Source organism: Rhopalosiphum maidis, chromosome 2, assembly GCF_003676215.2.
Source record: "Rhopalosiphum maidis isolate BTI-1 chromosome 2, ASM367621v3, whole genome shotgun sequence".
Taxonomy (NCBI): Eukaryota; Metazoa; Arthropoda; class Insecta; order Hemiptera; family Aphididae; genus Rhopalosiphum; species Rhopalosiphum maidis.
Genome location: NC_040878.1, coordinates 19789536 through 19805819, shown reverse-complemented (window position 1 = coordinate 19805819; position 16284 = coordinate 19789536). Strand labels below are relative to the sequence as shown.

At 25.5% G+C, this 16284-nt stretch overlaps 2 protein-coding genes across 2 annotated transcripts; one reads left to right on the top strand and one right to left on the bottom strand.

The window, feature by feature from the left end:
- Positions 1-511: 511 nt before the first annotated feature.
- LOC113552722 (protein disulfide-isomerase A3-like) lies at positions 512-5320 on the bottom strand. The gene is given in 10 exon segments (XM_026955594.1): positions 512-936; positions 1010-1144; positions 1834-2065; positions 2461-2754; positions 2831-2947; positions 3577-3592; positions 3595-3804; positions 3870-3990; positions 4804-4891; positions 4965-5320. Coding segments are annotated over 10 exon segments (1470 nt in total). The 5' UTR covers positions 5111-5320; the 3' UTR covers positions 512-825.
- A 4227-nt stretch (positions 5321-9547) lies between these two features.
- Positions 9548-15056, top strand: LOC113553525 (inner centromere protein A). Its single transcript, XM_026956894.2, has 12 exons — positions 9548-9771; positions 10433-10540; positions 10696-10786; positions 10961-11061; positions 11463-11529; positions 11814-12147; positions 12229-12516; positions 13867-14101; positions 14183-14244; positions 14355-14451; positions 14556-14655; positions 14752-15056. The coding sequence occupies exons 2-12, from the start codon at positions 10448-10450 to the stop codon at positions 14943-14945; spliced, it is 1662 nt and encodes a 553-aa protein (XP_026812695.1). The 5' UTR covers positions 9548-9771; positions 10433-10447; the 3' UTR covers positions 14946-15056.
- Positions 15057-16284: the final 1228 nt, after the last annotated feature.

Below are 16284 nucleotides of genomic sequence, written 5' to 3'. Positions count from 1 at the left end.
AGTATGACTAAAATACCATATACGTTTTGAATTAATTCATAATACTAATTTATTTTAAGTTCTTCAGTTGAATAATAAATATTACTACACACAAAAAAAATGTGCCAATTCATCCAATTTCAATTCTTTTTTTCAGTGTACAATAGAAGATCAGTTACTGATTTTCAAATACATCAATGTACAAATAAACATAAAAGATAAATTACATAAATTTCTAGCTGTAAATAAATCATCAATTGATGAATACATAAACATGTTTCTAGATCAGTGATCTTCAACCAGTGGGTCGTGATAAGTCTTCTTATTAACAATTTTAGTTTTTAATAAAGCTAGCGTAGGTTGAGACCACTGATAAATAACCTACTATTTATTTAATGTCAAGCTTCTTTTTTTTTTATGTTGTGGCATAGGCGCCTGCCACTTTATAGGACAATTAAAATTTGATACATTTTAAAACTTAATTTTTTTTTAAATGATTGTTACAAAATTAAATTAATAAAAACAACAATTATAAACAAAATAGAAAATCACAACATATTTATTAAAATTATAATTTTAGTTACAGAATAATCATGTTTAATTACAATAACTTTTTACTTCAACAGATATGATTAGGAAAATGGAGCATGAATTATCTATAAAATGTATATTTGCATAATCTATTTCAAGAAAAATTTAAAGTAGTTAGTTTTGTATTGAATTTGGATTGATTCAAAACTTATTTCTCCTCTCTACTCAATATTTAATTAAAAAAAAGAGTAGTCCAATTCCAATATAATTATTAAATCAGCCTTGTGGTTTAATTTAGAACTGATAATTTACTGTTTACAGTTCATTTTTGCCATCCTTGGGATTTCCAGACCTATCAAAACCATTGAGTTCATTTGTAGCCTTAGATGCTATATACTTGATAAAATCATTAACTTCTCGGCCTCCCTAATAACATTATAAAATAATACATATTAATCAAATGTTATTGTACAATCAAAATTGATAAATTATTAAATACCTCATAACGAATAGGCTTATTTTTGCTATCTTTGGGTAACCAATATAAGGTTGGGAATCCACGAACATCAAAAGTAGAAGGAACATCATTTGCAGTTGCATCCATTTTTACCAAAGACACAGCTTCATTTTTTAACTAAAAAAAATTTAGTATAGTTTAGCTGACAAGAATTATATAATTATTGACCATTTAAGATCATTGAAAAATATGAATGTCATTAATTTATTTAAGAAGTACATGACAGTGGGGTATGAAAATAAAAAATAAATAACATTATACCAAATAGCATTAAATAATAATATAAGTATATTATCTATACTCTTTCTTATAAAAGAAAAACTTTGGGCGATGACCAATTTTTATCCATTTTACACAGACCACGTGCTTTGATATATTAATTTATAGCATCAACTTTTATATTCAACAATCAGCTACATTTTAACAGTATTAATCATGATAAAATAAAACAATACTGTGTTCTATAATAATACATCATGGAATGATGAACCCATCAAAAATGGATTTTTCTATATATCCCCAAGCAATTCTTGTGGGATCAGTGTTAAATGGGGATATTATGTTGAATCGGCTATTATATTGCTAGACAAAGTATAAGAGGTTGTCGGAACAATAAATTAATGCATTTAATAGTGCAATATTTTATACAATCAGCCACCTGAGTTAATCATAAACGAGAAAGAGTATATTCATCTTTTACTCAAATTATCACCTAACAGCATATATTGATTTAAGTGTTAAATATTTAGAAAGGAAACACAAAGTATACATACATTTTTATGATATTATAAAAGCATAATTATTACCTTTTCAGCAACTTGTTCATAAACTGGAGCTAAACTTTTACAATGGCCACACCACGGGGCATAGAATTCTACTAATGTGTCAACTCCATTGTTAATAACTAAATCATCAAAGTTTTTGGCAACAGCTACTTTAACTGGTGTAGTGTTATCTTCTGGAATTGCTTCTGATTTAATGTAAGGTTCTAAGTTACCGTTTTGGAAATTCTTAACAAACTTTTCTAAATTTTCAACTCTACAAACAAATTTAAAAATACGATATTATTTATTAATTTAAGTTATTAAATATTGCTTAATTTATAAATTTAAAAAATATTTTATTTATTGTTTTCTATACAATACAATATGGCAGAAAGAATACTATCAGAAAATCTATTGAAATAAAGATGATAAGCGTTTATTTTTTCTCAATTATATTTAATTTTAAATACAAAATTAAAAACAGAAAAATGTGCTGTTTAAAAAAAATTCACGTAACCTTTGATTGAAATGTTTTTACTATTTGTTATAAAAGTTCTAGAATTCTGCCATATGAACGAGTTTTTTACACAAATTTAATTAAATGATAACAATAAAAAATTTTCAATTAAGTAAAGTACTAAGTTTTTTTTAGTAAGCATTAATACGTACGAGAATTCATCCTTCATTATGTATTTCTTGTTGTCTAAAGAACGTGCCAAAACTATAGGCTTGTCATCTGATACAAACTCTAATCCATACTCATTGATTTCATGTTGGAAATCATCCTTGTTGTTTATAGCTAATGTAACATCTTTCACAGACTTGGCAACTTTCAATACTCTATTACGCCAGTAATTTGTTCCTTTTGGATTTTTAACATAGTCAACAGCATAATAGACTCCAACATAAGGAGGTTTGAAAGCTTCCATGTTTTCTTTTTGGCGATAACCAACTAAACCATGACTAAACGAATTAAAAAATAATTATAAATTTGAACAAATGAAAATATTATTTAGATATTAATAGGTTTTGTACTTACTAATTTGATGTAATCCAAGCTTCTAAAGCAGATGTTGATTCTTCACCATCATAAACAACAAAATCTGGTTCAAATTTGTTACTTAAATGTTTAGGTCTATAGAGTACAACGTTATTCCTAAAAAACAAAAAATATATATATTAAAATTTGAACAAAAGTTAGGATTATATTTATCAATAATATATTATGGTATAAAAAACAAGTTTCATAAATATATACTTTAATAACCACCTAAATTCTTTTATTATAAACCATCTTATTCAAAATACAGTAGAACCTCATTCATCCAGACTAACTGGGGCTCTGGGATGTCCAGTATAAACAAAATAACAAAAAAATGTGTATTATAGATTTAAAAATATGTATTATAATATAATCATTATAATGGTTTGAAAAAATTGCTGATTTGTTGATTGTCTTTTTTTCTTATTAATTTCATTAATTAATTAAAACTAATGTAATTGGTAATTAACCACAGATAATCGTGATAAAATAATATGGGAAATTTATGGAACTTATTTTCATGTTTATTTTAGTCTAAAATAAATATGAAAACAACACTCCGAGTTAAGTGAATTCTGGTCTAATGGGGGCTGGAATAATAAAATTTTACTTTAATAGTCTTTCGACCTACTATTAATCTTGGAAGCTGATTTGCTTTTAGCATTATTTATTAAATACTGTATATAAATTAAAGAAAACTAAATAAATAAATAATATTGATTAGAAATATAAGTATCACTTACTTGTAATTATATTTTCAATAACTGACTGTGAAGTGGTATGACCAAAGTTTACTTTTTCACGTAATTTGTTAGCAAGTTGAACAAATTTACCCTTGAGATCAGTTTCTGTTTCAAAGAATCCAACAACTACCACATCATCTTTAGATAAGAAGTTCTTAATAATGTCTTCAGAAGATAAGTCTTTTGAACTTGGCCCGACTTGTGATTTCATGTACTTGATAATGCCAGCTAAACATAATACATAGAATGAATAAAAATATTTATTTAATATACACAATTTAATTATTTTGTACCAGAATCACGGGGTCCATTATATTCTTTAGAAACTTTGCCATTTCTGAAAATTTTTAAAGTTGGATATCCAGAAACACCAAACTTATTACATACTTCTTTGCCAGCTTCCGTACAATCCACCTTTAAACAATTTAGTTAAAATATAGTTGTTAATACAAAACCTAAGTTATATTAGTACACCAAAAATACTGCATACATATTTGTATTCATTAAAATGTAAATACTATAAATTATCAAGATGTACTTACAAGCAAAATAATCAAAGCTAAATAACAAAAGTTAATTTTTTTTAATTATTTTTTTTACCAATAACTTTTTGGTTTAAATAAAAATCATTATGTTATAATACAACAATAAGATTATCTAGCCATAAGACATAAATGTGAATAATGATATTTATCCAAATATAATAAGCGTGCTAAACAATATTTTATCAGTAGGTATATAACTAGTAATTTATAAAAATTAGTTTTAGACTTAAAAAAAAAAAAAAATGTAAAAAGAAAAGAAAATATATTATTTATTTAGAATATTATTTCTAAATTTAAAATTGAAAAAAAAAGCAACTTAACAATTAATTACTATCATCATTTAAATATTGTAATGCATAAGTACATTAGATCAAATACCTAATAGTACAATCAGATTTTTAGATTTTTTAATGGCAGATAGGATGAATATTTGGTACCTATGCTTTATAATAAAATTTAATATTTATATAATATAAATACACACAATTACTTCATTTAAATTAAGAACTAAAATTAACTGTTGCTTTTTAACGTTCATATATTAATAATATAGATTATTGTAACTATTTAGTAATAATTTTACATAAATAGCTGTTACAAGGGTATCAAATAAATTCTAGCAGATAGGTAGGTTATCGCAAATGATAGTTACACATCAAGCAGTACTACACTGACATATTACCTTTGCTAATGTTACAGGTGGATCTTCTTTCAGAAGACTTTTGGCTGCCTTCTCGAATTCAGGTTTCAATTTCTTACAGTGTCCGCACCTAGTTTAAACAAAAATCGAAATCAATTATAGTTTCATCATTACTGTAATAATATTGGTGCATACACACATACCATGGGGCATAGAACATAACCAAAGATGTGTCATATTCAGCTATCGATGAATCGAAATCCGAATCCGATAGATCAACAACGGAGTCGGCGAGTATGGAGTTCAAAAGGAACCCAGAGAACACGATCAAACCGCGCATCAACTTCATGATCACTTGTTACGGGGAAATAGAAATAAAATGGAATAGGAAAAAAATAACAAATAGGAAAAAATTTCAATACTACGATGATGTTGAAACTTAAACCGCTCGCGAAACAATGACGGAAACCAATTAATTGGCACCGGATTTGAACGGATTGATATTTGAGCAACCAAACACTAAGCCGCCGGTATTTATTCAGCGGTCGTATGCACTTGTTTATAAATCACTTTATTGTATACCCATCACCGAATAATGTACTACGTGTTTCGTGTTACCGTATTGTACTTGGCGGTTTCTAATTGGCCGATTCCGCATACAGTTGTGGTTGGTCACACCCATCTTACCCATACAGGTGGTGACAGTGTGACCGACGACTTCTCCCATGGAACCTACATGCCTATAATTATCAATGCCATGAATTTACTATATTCAGTTTTCTGGAGTCCGGGCTCCAGCCTCCAGTGGTCCATCCCTCCCAGAGTCAGGTTAGGTCACTACTATTCACTTACACCGTAATTAAGCTGCAGCCTGGACCATTTTTTGATTAAAATTGTTGGGCCCGACCTTCCCCCTTAATGTTTACAGTTCTCAGTTATTCCATTATTTTGAACTATGAAAGGTATTCATGGCCCTTAGTATAAGATATTGGTTTTGATAATTATTAATTATCACGGAGTTCACGGACTAAAGGTGGATTCAAATCTAAACTACCATGACTACAACCGTGGTCCGTGGTAATTAGTAATTACGTTAAGGCATAGATAATATTAGTATATTACCTACTTTATATTTTGGTCAGACTGTCCCATAGATATTTAAATAAATATATAATAAATATTTATATGTGTATGGACTGCCCAGACAATGGCGGAATATATTTCCCAAAATGTCGTGTAATAGATTTGATTTACAACCACCTACACTTCAGATTAAATGCTCATTTCTAATAAACACATCAGTTATAAGATCATTAATAACATATGCATGCCCAATTTGAGCAGCCGCATTTCAAACAAAAATAAAAAAATACAAGCGAAACAAAACAAATTTCTGAGAATAGCTCTTAAAGATCCATTATACAAGCGAAACACAACTCCGCAACGACACTGGAATACCATAACTGAAACCGTGTGGATCAAAGAACAATTTCAATAATTTCATTCGAAACTAAACTCAATAGAAGAGCCATTCACTTTAAAATCGAGAAAAAACCACAGACTAAAGCCACATCCTCCACAAGATGCCAGAATCTTCATAATCGGTATCATCAGAATATTGACCTAATAAAATAACTCATAATCACGGTAGATTATTATTATTATTAATCTACCGTGCTCATAATAGAAGTATGTGTTGCTAAATTAAAATTATTTATAATTTATTATATTACCTTATCATTTAATTATGTAATTTATTAAATAATATAAAAAAAACTATTGTAAAATAAAAGATTTTTTTGAAACAATTTTTTTTTCGTGGTGTCATGCTTAGGTAGTACCGACGTACACGGATAAAAAGCGTCCGTGTGACTGTGCATACATGAAGTTTTAATTTACGGGAACATTAAAACATTTTTGTTTTTTTGGTACTTATCAGGGCTTACATTTGGAAAAAAATTTCGTTATACATTATTTAAAATTAAAACGTTATACAAATTTTGAGTTTATCGTTATTCAGTATTAAAACGTTTTACAGCTTTTGCGTTTATCGTTATTTAGAATTAAAATTTAAAACAGTTTTACGTAGATACCAGTTTCAAAAGTACACGGGCCGCAATTTGACAAACATCCAACATCTGAATAGTGAATAATATTCTGAGTAAACTTAACACAATAGTTGAATTATTACTATTAGTTATTGGCAATAAAATTATCCTATTATTACCTATTAAGTTTTAAATAATATCTAATGCAGGAATGGGCCGAATCGGAATAAAATTTCTTGGTTGAGTAAAAATAAATCAAGTAGAATAAATATTTCCACGAAACCAGTATTTTAATTTAAAACTATTTAATAATTGGAAATTATTTCGTTTAATTATACCACCTAAATATATTATAACGTTTTGTTTAATAATATTGATATATTATTATATATTTTGTTAATCGTTATGTTTTGTTTTGTGTTATTTAATTATTTATGTTTATCATTTTCCGTTATAATTACGTTTACAAATGTCAATCGTTTTTTGTCAGTTATAAGTATTATATAACGTTATAAATTATAACTACTTATACTATTATACTACATCATTATTTTATTTTCAAGTAACGGTAGTCAGGCTCCTCTTTACCATTGGGCACTTGCCCTTGCCCAGGGCCCCGTTATCGATGGGGTCCCCTAGTTTCTACCAGGTCACCAACCGATAATCAATATTTAATACCAATAAATAAACTTATTTCGAGAAATATCAAAAGATAATCGAATTGCTAGAACTGCTAATAGTAAAAATAAAAATAATAATAATAAAATAAAAATAATTTAAAGTTAAATTAATCTATTTATAGACTTTTTCTTATCTTCCACCGCCCCTATTGTCCTTATTTACCTGTTGGCTGTTTTAATAAAATAGTACTATTTTCAAGTCGTAGAGCGTAGAGGCACCATATTAAAGATTTAAAGACGGCCCTGGCCTCTGGCCGTAGTGTAAGACGTGTAGCCGTGTTGGTACTTAACTTACTGGTTTCAATCTATCCAGTTGTGGTATTTTACTTATATATAGTATGTGCTGTAAGGTTGATTCAATGTGGCTCAAAATAAGTGGAGGGATCGGTATGTCCATACTTTAATACTATTGTTGCATTACGCCTATGTTATGCCTATACCTTATTTTTATAATACAATTGTATATATATTATACATTTTTGTTTTTCAGTTTGGTGTTTTATTTGTTCATGTATTTAAATTTTTATTTACATATATAATTATATTTTTTATTTAAAACATATAACAATAACATATTTATATAAATATATAATTTTTATACACACAATTTATCAATAAAAATATCAAATTTATACAGTAGGTATAAAAACAAATATAAAAATTTTACTATTTATATATTACTATAGTCTTATGTCTTATTAAAAAAAATGATTTAACTATAACTTAAATATATAATTTTAATTATTGTAGATTCTAATAATGGGGATGTATTATTTGGGACAAAATAAGTGGAAGGATGAAAAATGTAGATTATAATAATTGGTGGGATGTCATCCTCGATCACAATCACCATCACTTCGTCTACTGTATAAAATATGTATTAAGTATGCTTAAATGATAATAATATGGATCATATATTGGTCTTATGTTTAAACTTACCTACCTATATTAAATTAATACTAAATATTGTTTTATATATCTGTGGTTAATACTAAATAATAATAATTATTAACACTATTCGAGAGCCAATATTATAGTTAAATATAGTATACCTATTGTAATTGTAAATATTTTAACAAATTGAGGTGTATAAATAATATCGAAATCGAGCTAAAATTGTACACAATTTAAATAGTAGTATAGTACATTTTATATATACATATATACTCTACACATATTGCTATATCGTGAATCGTGATGTCTTGTATATATGAAGGGACATCCGCCATGTCCGATAATTTTACAAGATAGTAGAAATAGTATGGAAATGTGGGATGCAACCTGAAATTCGTATAATATGATATTTACACAGTTATATGTCATAGAGATATCGTTATCTGTAGACTGCAGTGGAAAACAAGCCGAGCTACAGGCCGATAGGGTCGAATCTATAGAACTTGCACCTACTCCTTACTTGCTACCACTCACATTTTACACAGTCATTTTAATTTAACAAAAACTTCGAATATTTTTGTTAATAAAAATTCAAATACTTAACCATTTTGTTGAAATTATTCAAATCCTAACGTTAACAACATAACAACTTATTCTGACCTGGACTCGTTACAATATCATTTTTTATTTTAACACTGGAAGTTTTATATGTATGTGTTACAATCGACATTCTGCCTATCACAGTATGTCTAAAACTGTTAGTTCTATAATAAAGATCACTTGATAGTTGATATTACAGAACATAGATAATACGACAAGTATGAGTGTTTCTTGAAATATTACTTATAATAGGAATTGCATTTTATTTTATGTCCATGTATATTTAAATGCCTACTATGGGTACCATAAAATGTAGATTATAGTTATAAAAATTGCATTTTACAATAAGGTCGAAGTAAAAGAAGAAAAATTATCATATTTAAATTTACGCGGCAATCTTACTGTTATCATTGATTTTTAACATACATTATCACACGTGTGTAAATGGTTACAGGTAGAACGGTAACAACAACTACACCATAAAACAGAATACCATCTTTAGGTCCGACCCTCACTTCTCAGTCCCGTATACACCCGCCCACCATTAGATGATACAACCGTTGAAATGTTCAACCGTTATTATAAGCAAAGTATAAAGCATTGCGCATGGCCGTGTGTGCGCTTGAGAGTTAAATTTTTAACGGAAAATATTGTTATTATTTAATATAACTTTAAAGTTTTGTGTTATGTTATGTCGTATTCTCAATTTCCTTAGGGCTTTGGGGAATTAGTAAACTGTACTATTTCGTAATCTGTTCACTGTTTTCGTTGCTATTTGAACGTCGGTGGTACGTATAAACATAAAGTATATTATAATTATCTTACTCGTTATTTGGAAGTGATAATAATAAAATGTTACACCGGACGTAATAAATTATGTCGAATAGTTTCATTGTTAATTTCACTACTTATTAAATATTTCTTCTATATAGTTATATATGTTTTTAAGCCGTGTGAGTAATAGTTGTGAACGCACTGTTTATTTTATGTATTTTTTTTAAACTTATAACTTATTAATCAATATTCTATGATTAGAGTAAGTTGTAACAGTGAGTATTATTTGACATTTTGTTGCATTAATATGGCAGTTGCCTGTTAGATTCCGCAATTTAGTTGTAGCAATGAACAAATTATAGTTTCGTTTCAAGTTTAATATATTTTTAATCAATATCTTTAGTATGTTGTGTGTTATTGTGTGTAGTAAATCGGTGTATTATACTCATCTCTGTGATTAAGATAAGTTATGAAACTATTCGGTAAATCTGCTTGCATTGCACAAAATTGTATTCCGTTTTTGACAGCAACACACAATGTTTTATCATTAGCTTCATAGCTATGTATTGTAGATTATAGTATTATATTCTGATTTTTAATTTATAACTTAACAATACAAACTTTAATTGATCTGTTTTTCTATGAATAATATTTTGTTTATTTTAAATATTTCAGTATTACGTATTAAAAATGGATTGTCAATCAACAGATATATTTGAAATTTATAAATTGTTTTCATCATTGATAGAAAATGGTATCACCGAAATGGATAATGGTTTTCAGGTAAGTTACTAGAATTATTATTTATTACTTAAATGTATTGTTGAATCATATTAAATAAAAATTGTATAAGAACCAAAGGTCTAAATGAGTAACTTTGTATTATTAATTAGAGTACCTGCTTTAGTAATTATTTTTAAGTTTATTTTTTATTATAGGTTCAAACATCAAAATTAGATGCTGTTTATAATGAGTTATTACAATCTGCACAGAATGTACCTGAAAAGAATATGTCTAAAAGACAATCTAGTAAGTCATAGACTTTATCCAATACAGTTAAAAGATTTGACTCTTGCAATATTTGTTTAGTTTAAGTCTTATAAGAAAATTGCTTAGTGGTGATTTATTTAAAAAAATATTAAAGTTTAAAATGATTAAATTCACAATTTTTATAATAAATAATCAATTATTTAAATTATTTAGAAATAAAAAATTGTTTGGTTGGAGATCTCTTTGCTGCTGAACCAAGTTTTCAACAACCAGCTGTTCCGCCTATCCGAAGAACTACAAGACAAGCTTCCATTGTAAGTATTATAAAATAAATAACAGAAAAAAAACCATTAATTTTTTTGCTTTACATTTTTACAATCTTTCTTAATATTATTAAAGTAAAATCCAGTATATTAATATGGTAATTTATAAGCCTATTTGATCATTTTTTTTATTTCATGTTACATTGAAACTTATAATTATTCAATATGCACTTTAGCTGAATTAAATTAAATTACCGGTTTTGTATAAACAAATAGTGCTAATATTATTTTTATTGTAGGTATAATTTTTAATTCTTTTTTTCTGTATTATTCTTTGTTTACATACTGTATAAAGTTAAAACTACATTTTTATTTTACACTATATGTTTAAAGTTAGTAATATTTTACATTGAGGTAACATTTATATAAAATTATAATTTGGACATTTATAGATTGCATCAGATAAAATAAAAGGTGTTAGAGAATCTTCAACTATCAGCAGTTCTGGAGCATCTACAAGTAATAACTGATTAATGATTTTAAAATTCTGAAAATATAATAAATATTTTATTTTTTAACAAAATGTTTATAATATTATTCTAATAAATTTAATTCTTACTCTAGATAATTAAATAATTAAGCTAAAAGTTAATTTTATTTATATATTTTGTTTTTAATTGTAATATAATTCTATATATTTAAATATATATACATATAATAATTATTACTTTTAAAAAGTTAGAGATAATTTTACATTAAAAAATACCTAATTTTATTCAATAATTATTTTAATTGTATTTTAGGAGCTAGTCGAGCAAGAGCTTTATCTACATTGATGGATATAGCTCCTATTGCTTGTCCAACAGCAAATTCAACTTTTGTAGTAGATAAAAAATTCATGAAAAATTTAGAAGAATGTGTATCTCCTGAAATGTTTTCACCAGATAAGGGGACTCATATGAAAGAAACTAATGCCAATACAACTTATGACATGCCCAAAAAATCATTAGCAATTAATCAAACAAAAAAATTGGGGAAAGTTATTGATTTAATATCAGAAGAATCTCCCATTAGTGCTGAAAATTCTAATTCTGCACAACCTCAAACTTTAAGCAAATTAAACTCTAAGAAAAAAAGGTATAACATTTTTAGATATTTAAGATGATTACATGTCAAAATATTTATTTTCTTCATTCTTTATGCTTATATAATTTATAGTATCGAATCTCAATTAAAAAACAAACGTCGTGAAAAACTAGAAGATATTGATGTCAATATTGAGGAAAAATCTTCAACGCATATGACAAGAACAATGAAAAGAAAACTCCAAGAAGAAAATAATATTGATGCAAAAAAAACTAATGTACTTTATGTGCCATTAGAAAAACAAATATCAACGCCAGTAAAACCATTAGAAGATCATTTATCTCAAACTCCTCATCAAATCCGAGAAAACGAAGCTGAAAAAAGGAAAGAAATATATCTTAAATCCAAAGCAGATCAAAGGTATTTCAGTGTTATTAATTTCTTTTGGTGTTTAGTCTTAATAGTAAATTGCTAATATAATACAATTATAATTTTTTTTTATTATTGTTCATGTGTCTTCATAAGATAATTTAATCTCAAGGGTTGTCTTTAGAAATAAATTGGATTAATTTAGTATTTTAAGGGATGAAAAGTAAAAAATTCCTTGTATATATTTTTAAAGATAACTAAGAAACATACATTTTTACAAAAATAAATTAAAAGTAATTAAAAATAAATAACTAAACTTAAAATTATCACCAAATATTTATTTGAAATTTTCATTTCTTTTTTTTTTAATGAATATGTTTGTTTTTGAAAAAAATAATACCATGTACAAAATATTTGAGTAAGTACGTGGTTACAATTTTGTTTTAAAGGCATTAATTTCAAATTGTATGTAAATTATTTATCAAAATAATAGAAATAATCTATTTAGTAATATGTACAATATAATTATTATCTTGAAAGAGGAAAAAAATTCCATTTTTAGTTTTATTACTTAAAGCTTGAAAATGTAATACTAAATTCCATAAATGTTTAAATTAGTAGAAATTAAAAAAAAAATTCAGCATATTGCTATATAGAATTTGTATGAGCCATTTAATGAAACATTTTAACTATATTGGATATTCAAACTTATGACAACAATTTATTTTCATAAGTTTATTTTTAATTTATAATTAATTAGTGAAATTTTAAATGTTTTATAACTTGAATTATCATTTTCTATTCATATTACAATTTGGAAAGGTAAAGGTAGGTATTTATTTTTTGAAAAGTTTTGATAATTTAATTTTAGCTGGGTTAAAAAGCTTAAAATATAATTTTAAATTCCAAATAACTTGTTTTTATGCTGTATAAAATTTGGATTATTTTGCTTATTAAAGATAAGGTGACTATATAATTTCTTTCATATTTTTCAGTGCTTGGAAAGTTCATTTAAAAGAATTAATAGTTCACAGTTATGTTCTTATTGAAAAAGAATATTTTTATTTTAATTTCCTCGATAATATAAAAATTGTATTTAGTTGTGTCTGACTTGACATTTTATAAAAAAAATATTCTAACTTATTGTTGTTTAAAGGTTTATATTATATCAAAGTTTTTCTAATTAAATTTCTAAAGAAAAATTTAAATTATAAAAAAATCTTTCCTTTTAAAAAATGAACAATATTGAAACAAGTTCCTTGGAATATGTTCCTTCCAAACACTAATGTTTTTTTATGAAATTATCTACATTCAATTTTCCAGACGTATATTATTCAGTTTTAATGCATATTGAATTACTAATTATTTAAGGTTATTTAAATCAAATATTATTATCCTTAGGAAATTTGATGATCAACATTTAAGGGCTGCTAAACATAGAGAAGAACAAATGAGACGTGTTGAAGAGAAAGCTAAAAAAGCTGCTGAAGATAAGAAGAAAAAAGAAGAAAAACAAAAGGAAAAAGAAATAATGATGAAAGAGGAAGCATTAAAGAAACAAAAACTAGCGGAACTTAGATTAGCTGAGATTAATGCTAAGCGTAAACTGGCTGAAGAAGCAAAACACTTAAAAATGGTAAAGTTTTATGATACATTATATTATGTTCTTTGTAATTGTAATTTTACTAAAAAAATATTCTTTGTATTGATATTTTAGCAAAAACTAGAGATGAACCGTTTATTGAAAGAGAATGAATTAAAAAAGAAAAACGAAACAAAGTAAAAATTATTTTATTTTTTCAATGTTGATAATAGTTAAATTTAATTTATCTTTAAAAACTGCATTTTTATTTAACTAAATTTATTGATCAATGTATTATTATTAACAGACCAGAAAAAAGTAAATCAGTAATTCGCCCTAAAGCACTATCTTCAAATATACCTACTTCGTCAGTACCTAAATTAGCAACATTACCAAAATCAAAAGTAAGCAGTTTATTTTGTTTATTTTATTATTCTAACTAGTTAATAAGTTAAAAACTAAATTTGCATTAGTTTAGTCTTGTAACTAATTTAACTGTTTATTAAAGATTGATAACAAAAATGATTATGGGTTAAATGATGTTTCTGCACGTGACTCTTCTGAAGATGAATCTGGACCCAAAAAACCTGTTCCAAATTGGGCCAAACGTATGTACAGTTGTCATTTACTATTTAGTTACTATACTAATAAATAATTTAGCAAAATAACTATTATTTATTTAAAAATTAATAAAATATTTTTAGGAGAAAATAGAAAAGCTGTACTTGAACTTCAATATCATATTAATTCTAAAGAAAGAGACTTATTTTTTGACTGCCCTAAAAGTATGAGTCTTAAAGAAATGTTTAAAGGCTGGAATATCCGTGATAAACAACGTACATCAAGTGCCGTTTGGAATACACCTCCTCGATATAGTGAATATATTCGCAGATATTAATTGAGTAAGATAATGTTATTTTTATACAATTTTTTTTTTAATAATAATTTTATTGTTTTTTGTAATTATTATTTGTATTTAAATTTATTAGTTCGTACTTATTGAATTTTTCTAATGTATACAATATAAATATAAATAAAATACTTAATTATATCTCTATTAGACTATTCTATTACTCAATTATAACTTAAATATATTATTTTTAATAATATTTTAATTATTTTGATGTTAAATAAGAATTAATTCTTAACATTTTTTAATATATACATTTATACCTAGGTAACTTACAGTATATTTATTGTTTACATAAAAATCTGACTATGATGATATTTGTATTTTTTTTTTTTTTTGTGGTAGAAATTAAATAAACAATTTTTTTTTTAAATATAATACAAATCATGTATTATATTAGTCAGGGGTGGCAAATTATTTGAACGTAAAAATATATACATTATGTTCAATATTGTAAAAACAAAATTATCGTAATTTTAATATATAATTAATGTATTAATATAAAAAAAGTTAGTTTAGGTATATTATATGTATATATTTAATAACATTACTTTGTTAATTATTTATTTTCTTAATGTGACTTTTGTTTAATACTTAATGCCAATTCTTTGATTTTTGTTTTAAAAAAAATTTTAACTTGTTGCGTGGTCTTAAATTCTTTTTATGTGCTATGGATTTGCCATCCCTGATATAGGTTATAAAAGACATATTATATAGTACACAAGTTAACACTAATTACCATAATAGTCGATGAATAATTTTTAAAACAACATAAGCCTCTTATAAGATAGCCTCTAATACCTTGTATAGTTATATATATTTATAATTCAATGATACAATATTGATATCTATCTTAAAAAATGTATTCATATAATTTTAGCTGTATGACCATATAACCTAATTTTCCCTGGAAAAAAAAATTAACAAAATTCTGTAGTATATCATTGCATTTCAGTTTTTGTGTTCCTTGAATGACTCAATTCTTAGAAAATCTAGCTCAAGTCAGTTTATTTAGTTTTTAGAACTAATTTTACCAAGATTGGTTATCCATTTGTGTCAGAATTGATATAAAATTATATATTTTTGAACATAGTTTAAACTATACTCTAAAATTTCTTGATATCTGGAATCATTTCTGAAATTTTTATAAAAATTGAATAGTTTTTAAGTCTATAAGGTACAAACATATAGATGCAACCCTATATATAAATAAAAAAAATATTTGATTTTAATGATTAAAAATTAAATTTATGAGTGAGTCACTTTGTAACAGTATAGGTAGGAGGTGACAAATAAAACTATAAACACTTCTCAAGTCTCAAGTAAT

Coding starts and splice junctions, on each gene's coding strand:
- LOC113553525 (XM_026956894.2), top strand. CDS start 10,448: ATGGATTGTCAATCAACAGATATATTTGAAATTTATAAATTGTTTTCA. Junction 10,541..10,695: donor AAATGGATAATGGTTTTCAG/GTAAGTTACTAG, acceptor TTTTTATTATAG/GTTCAAACATCAAAATTAGA. Junction 14,656..14,751: donor TGTTCCAAATTGGGCCAAAC/GTATGTACAGTT, acceptor AAATATTTTTAG/GAGAAAATAGAAAAGCTGTA.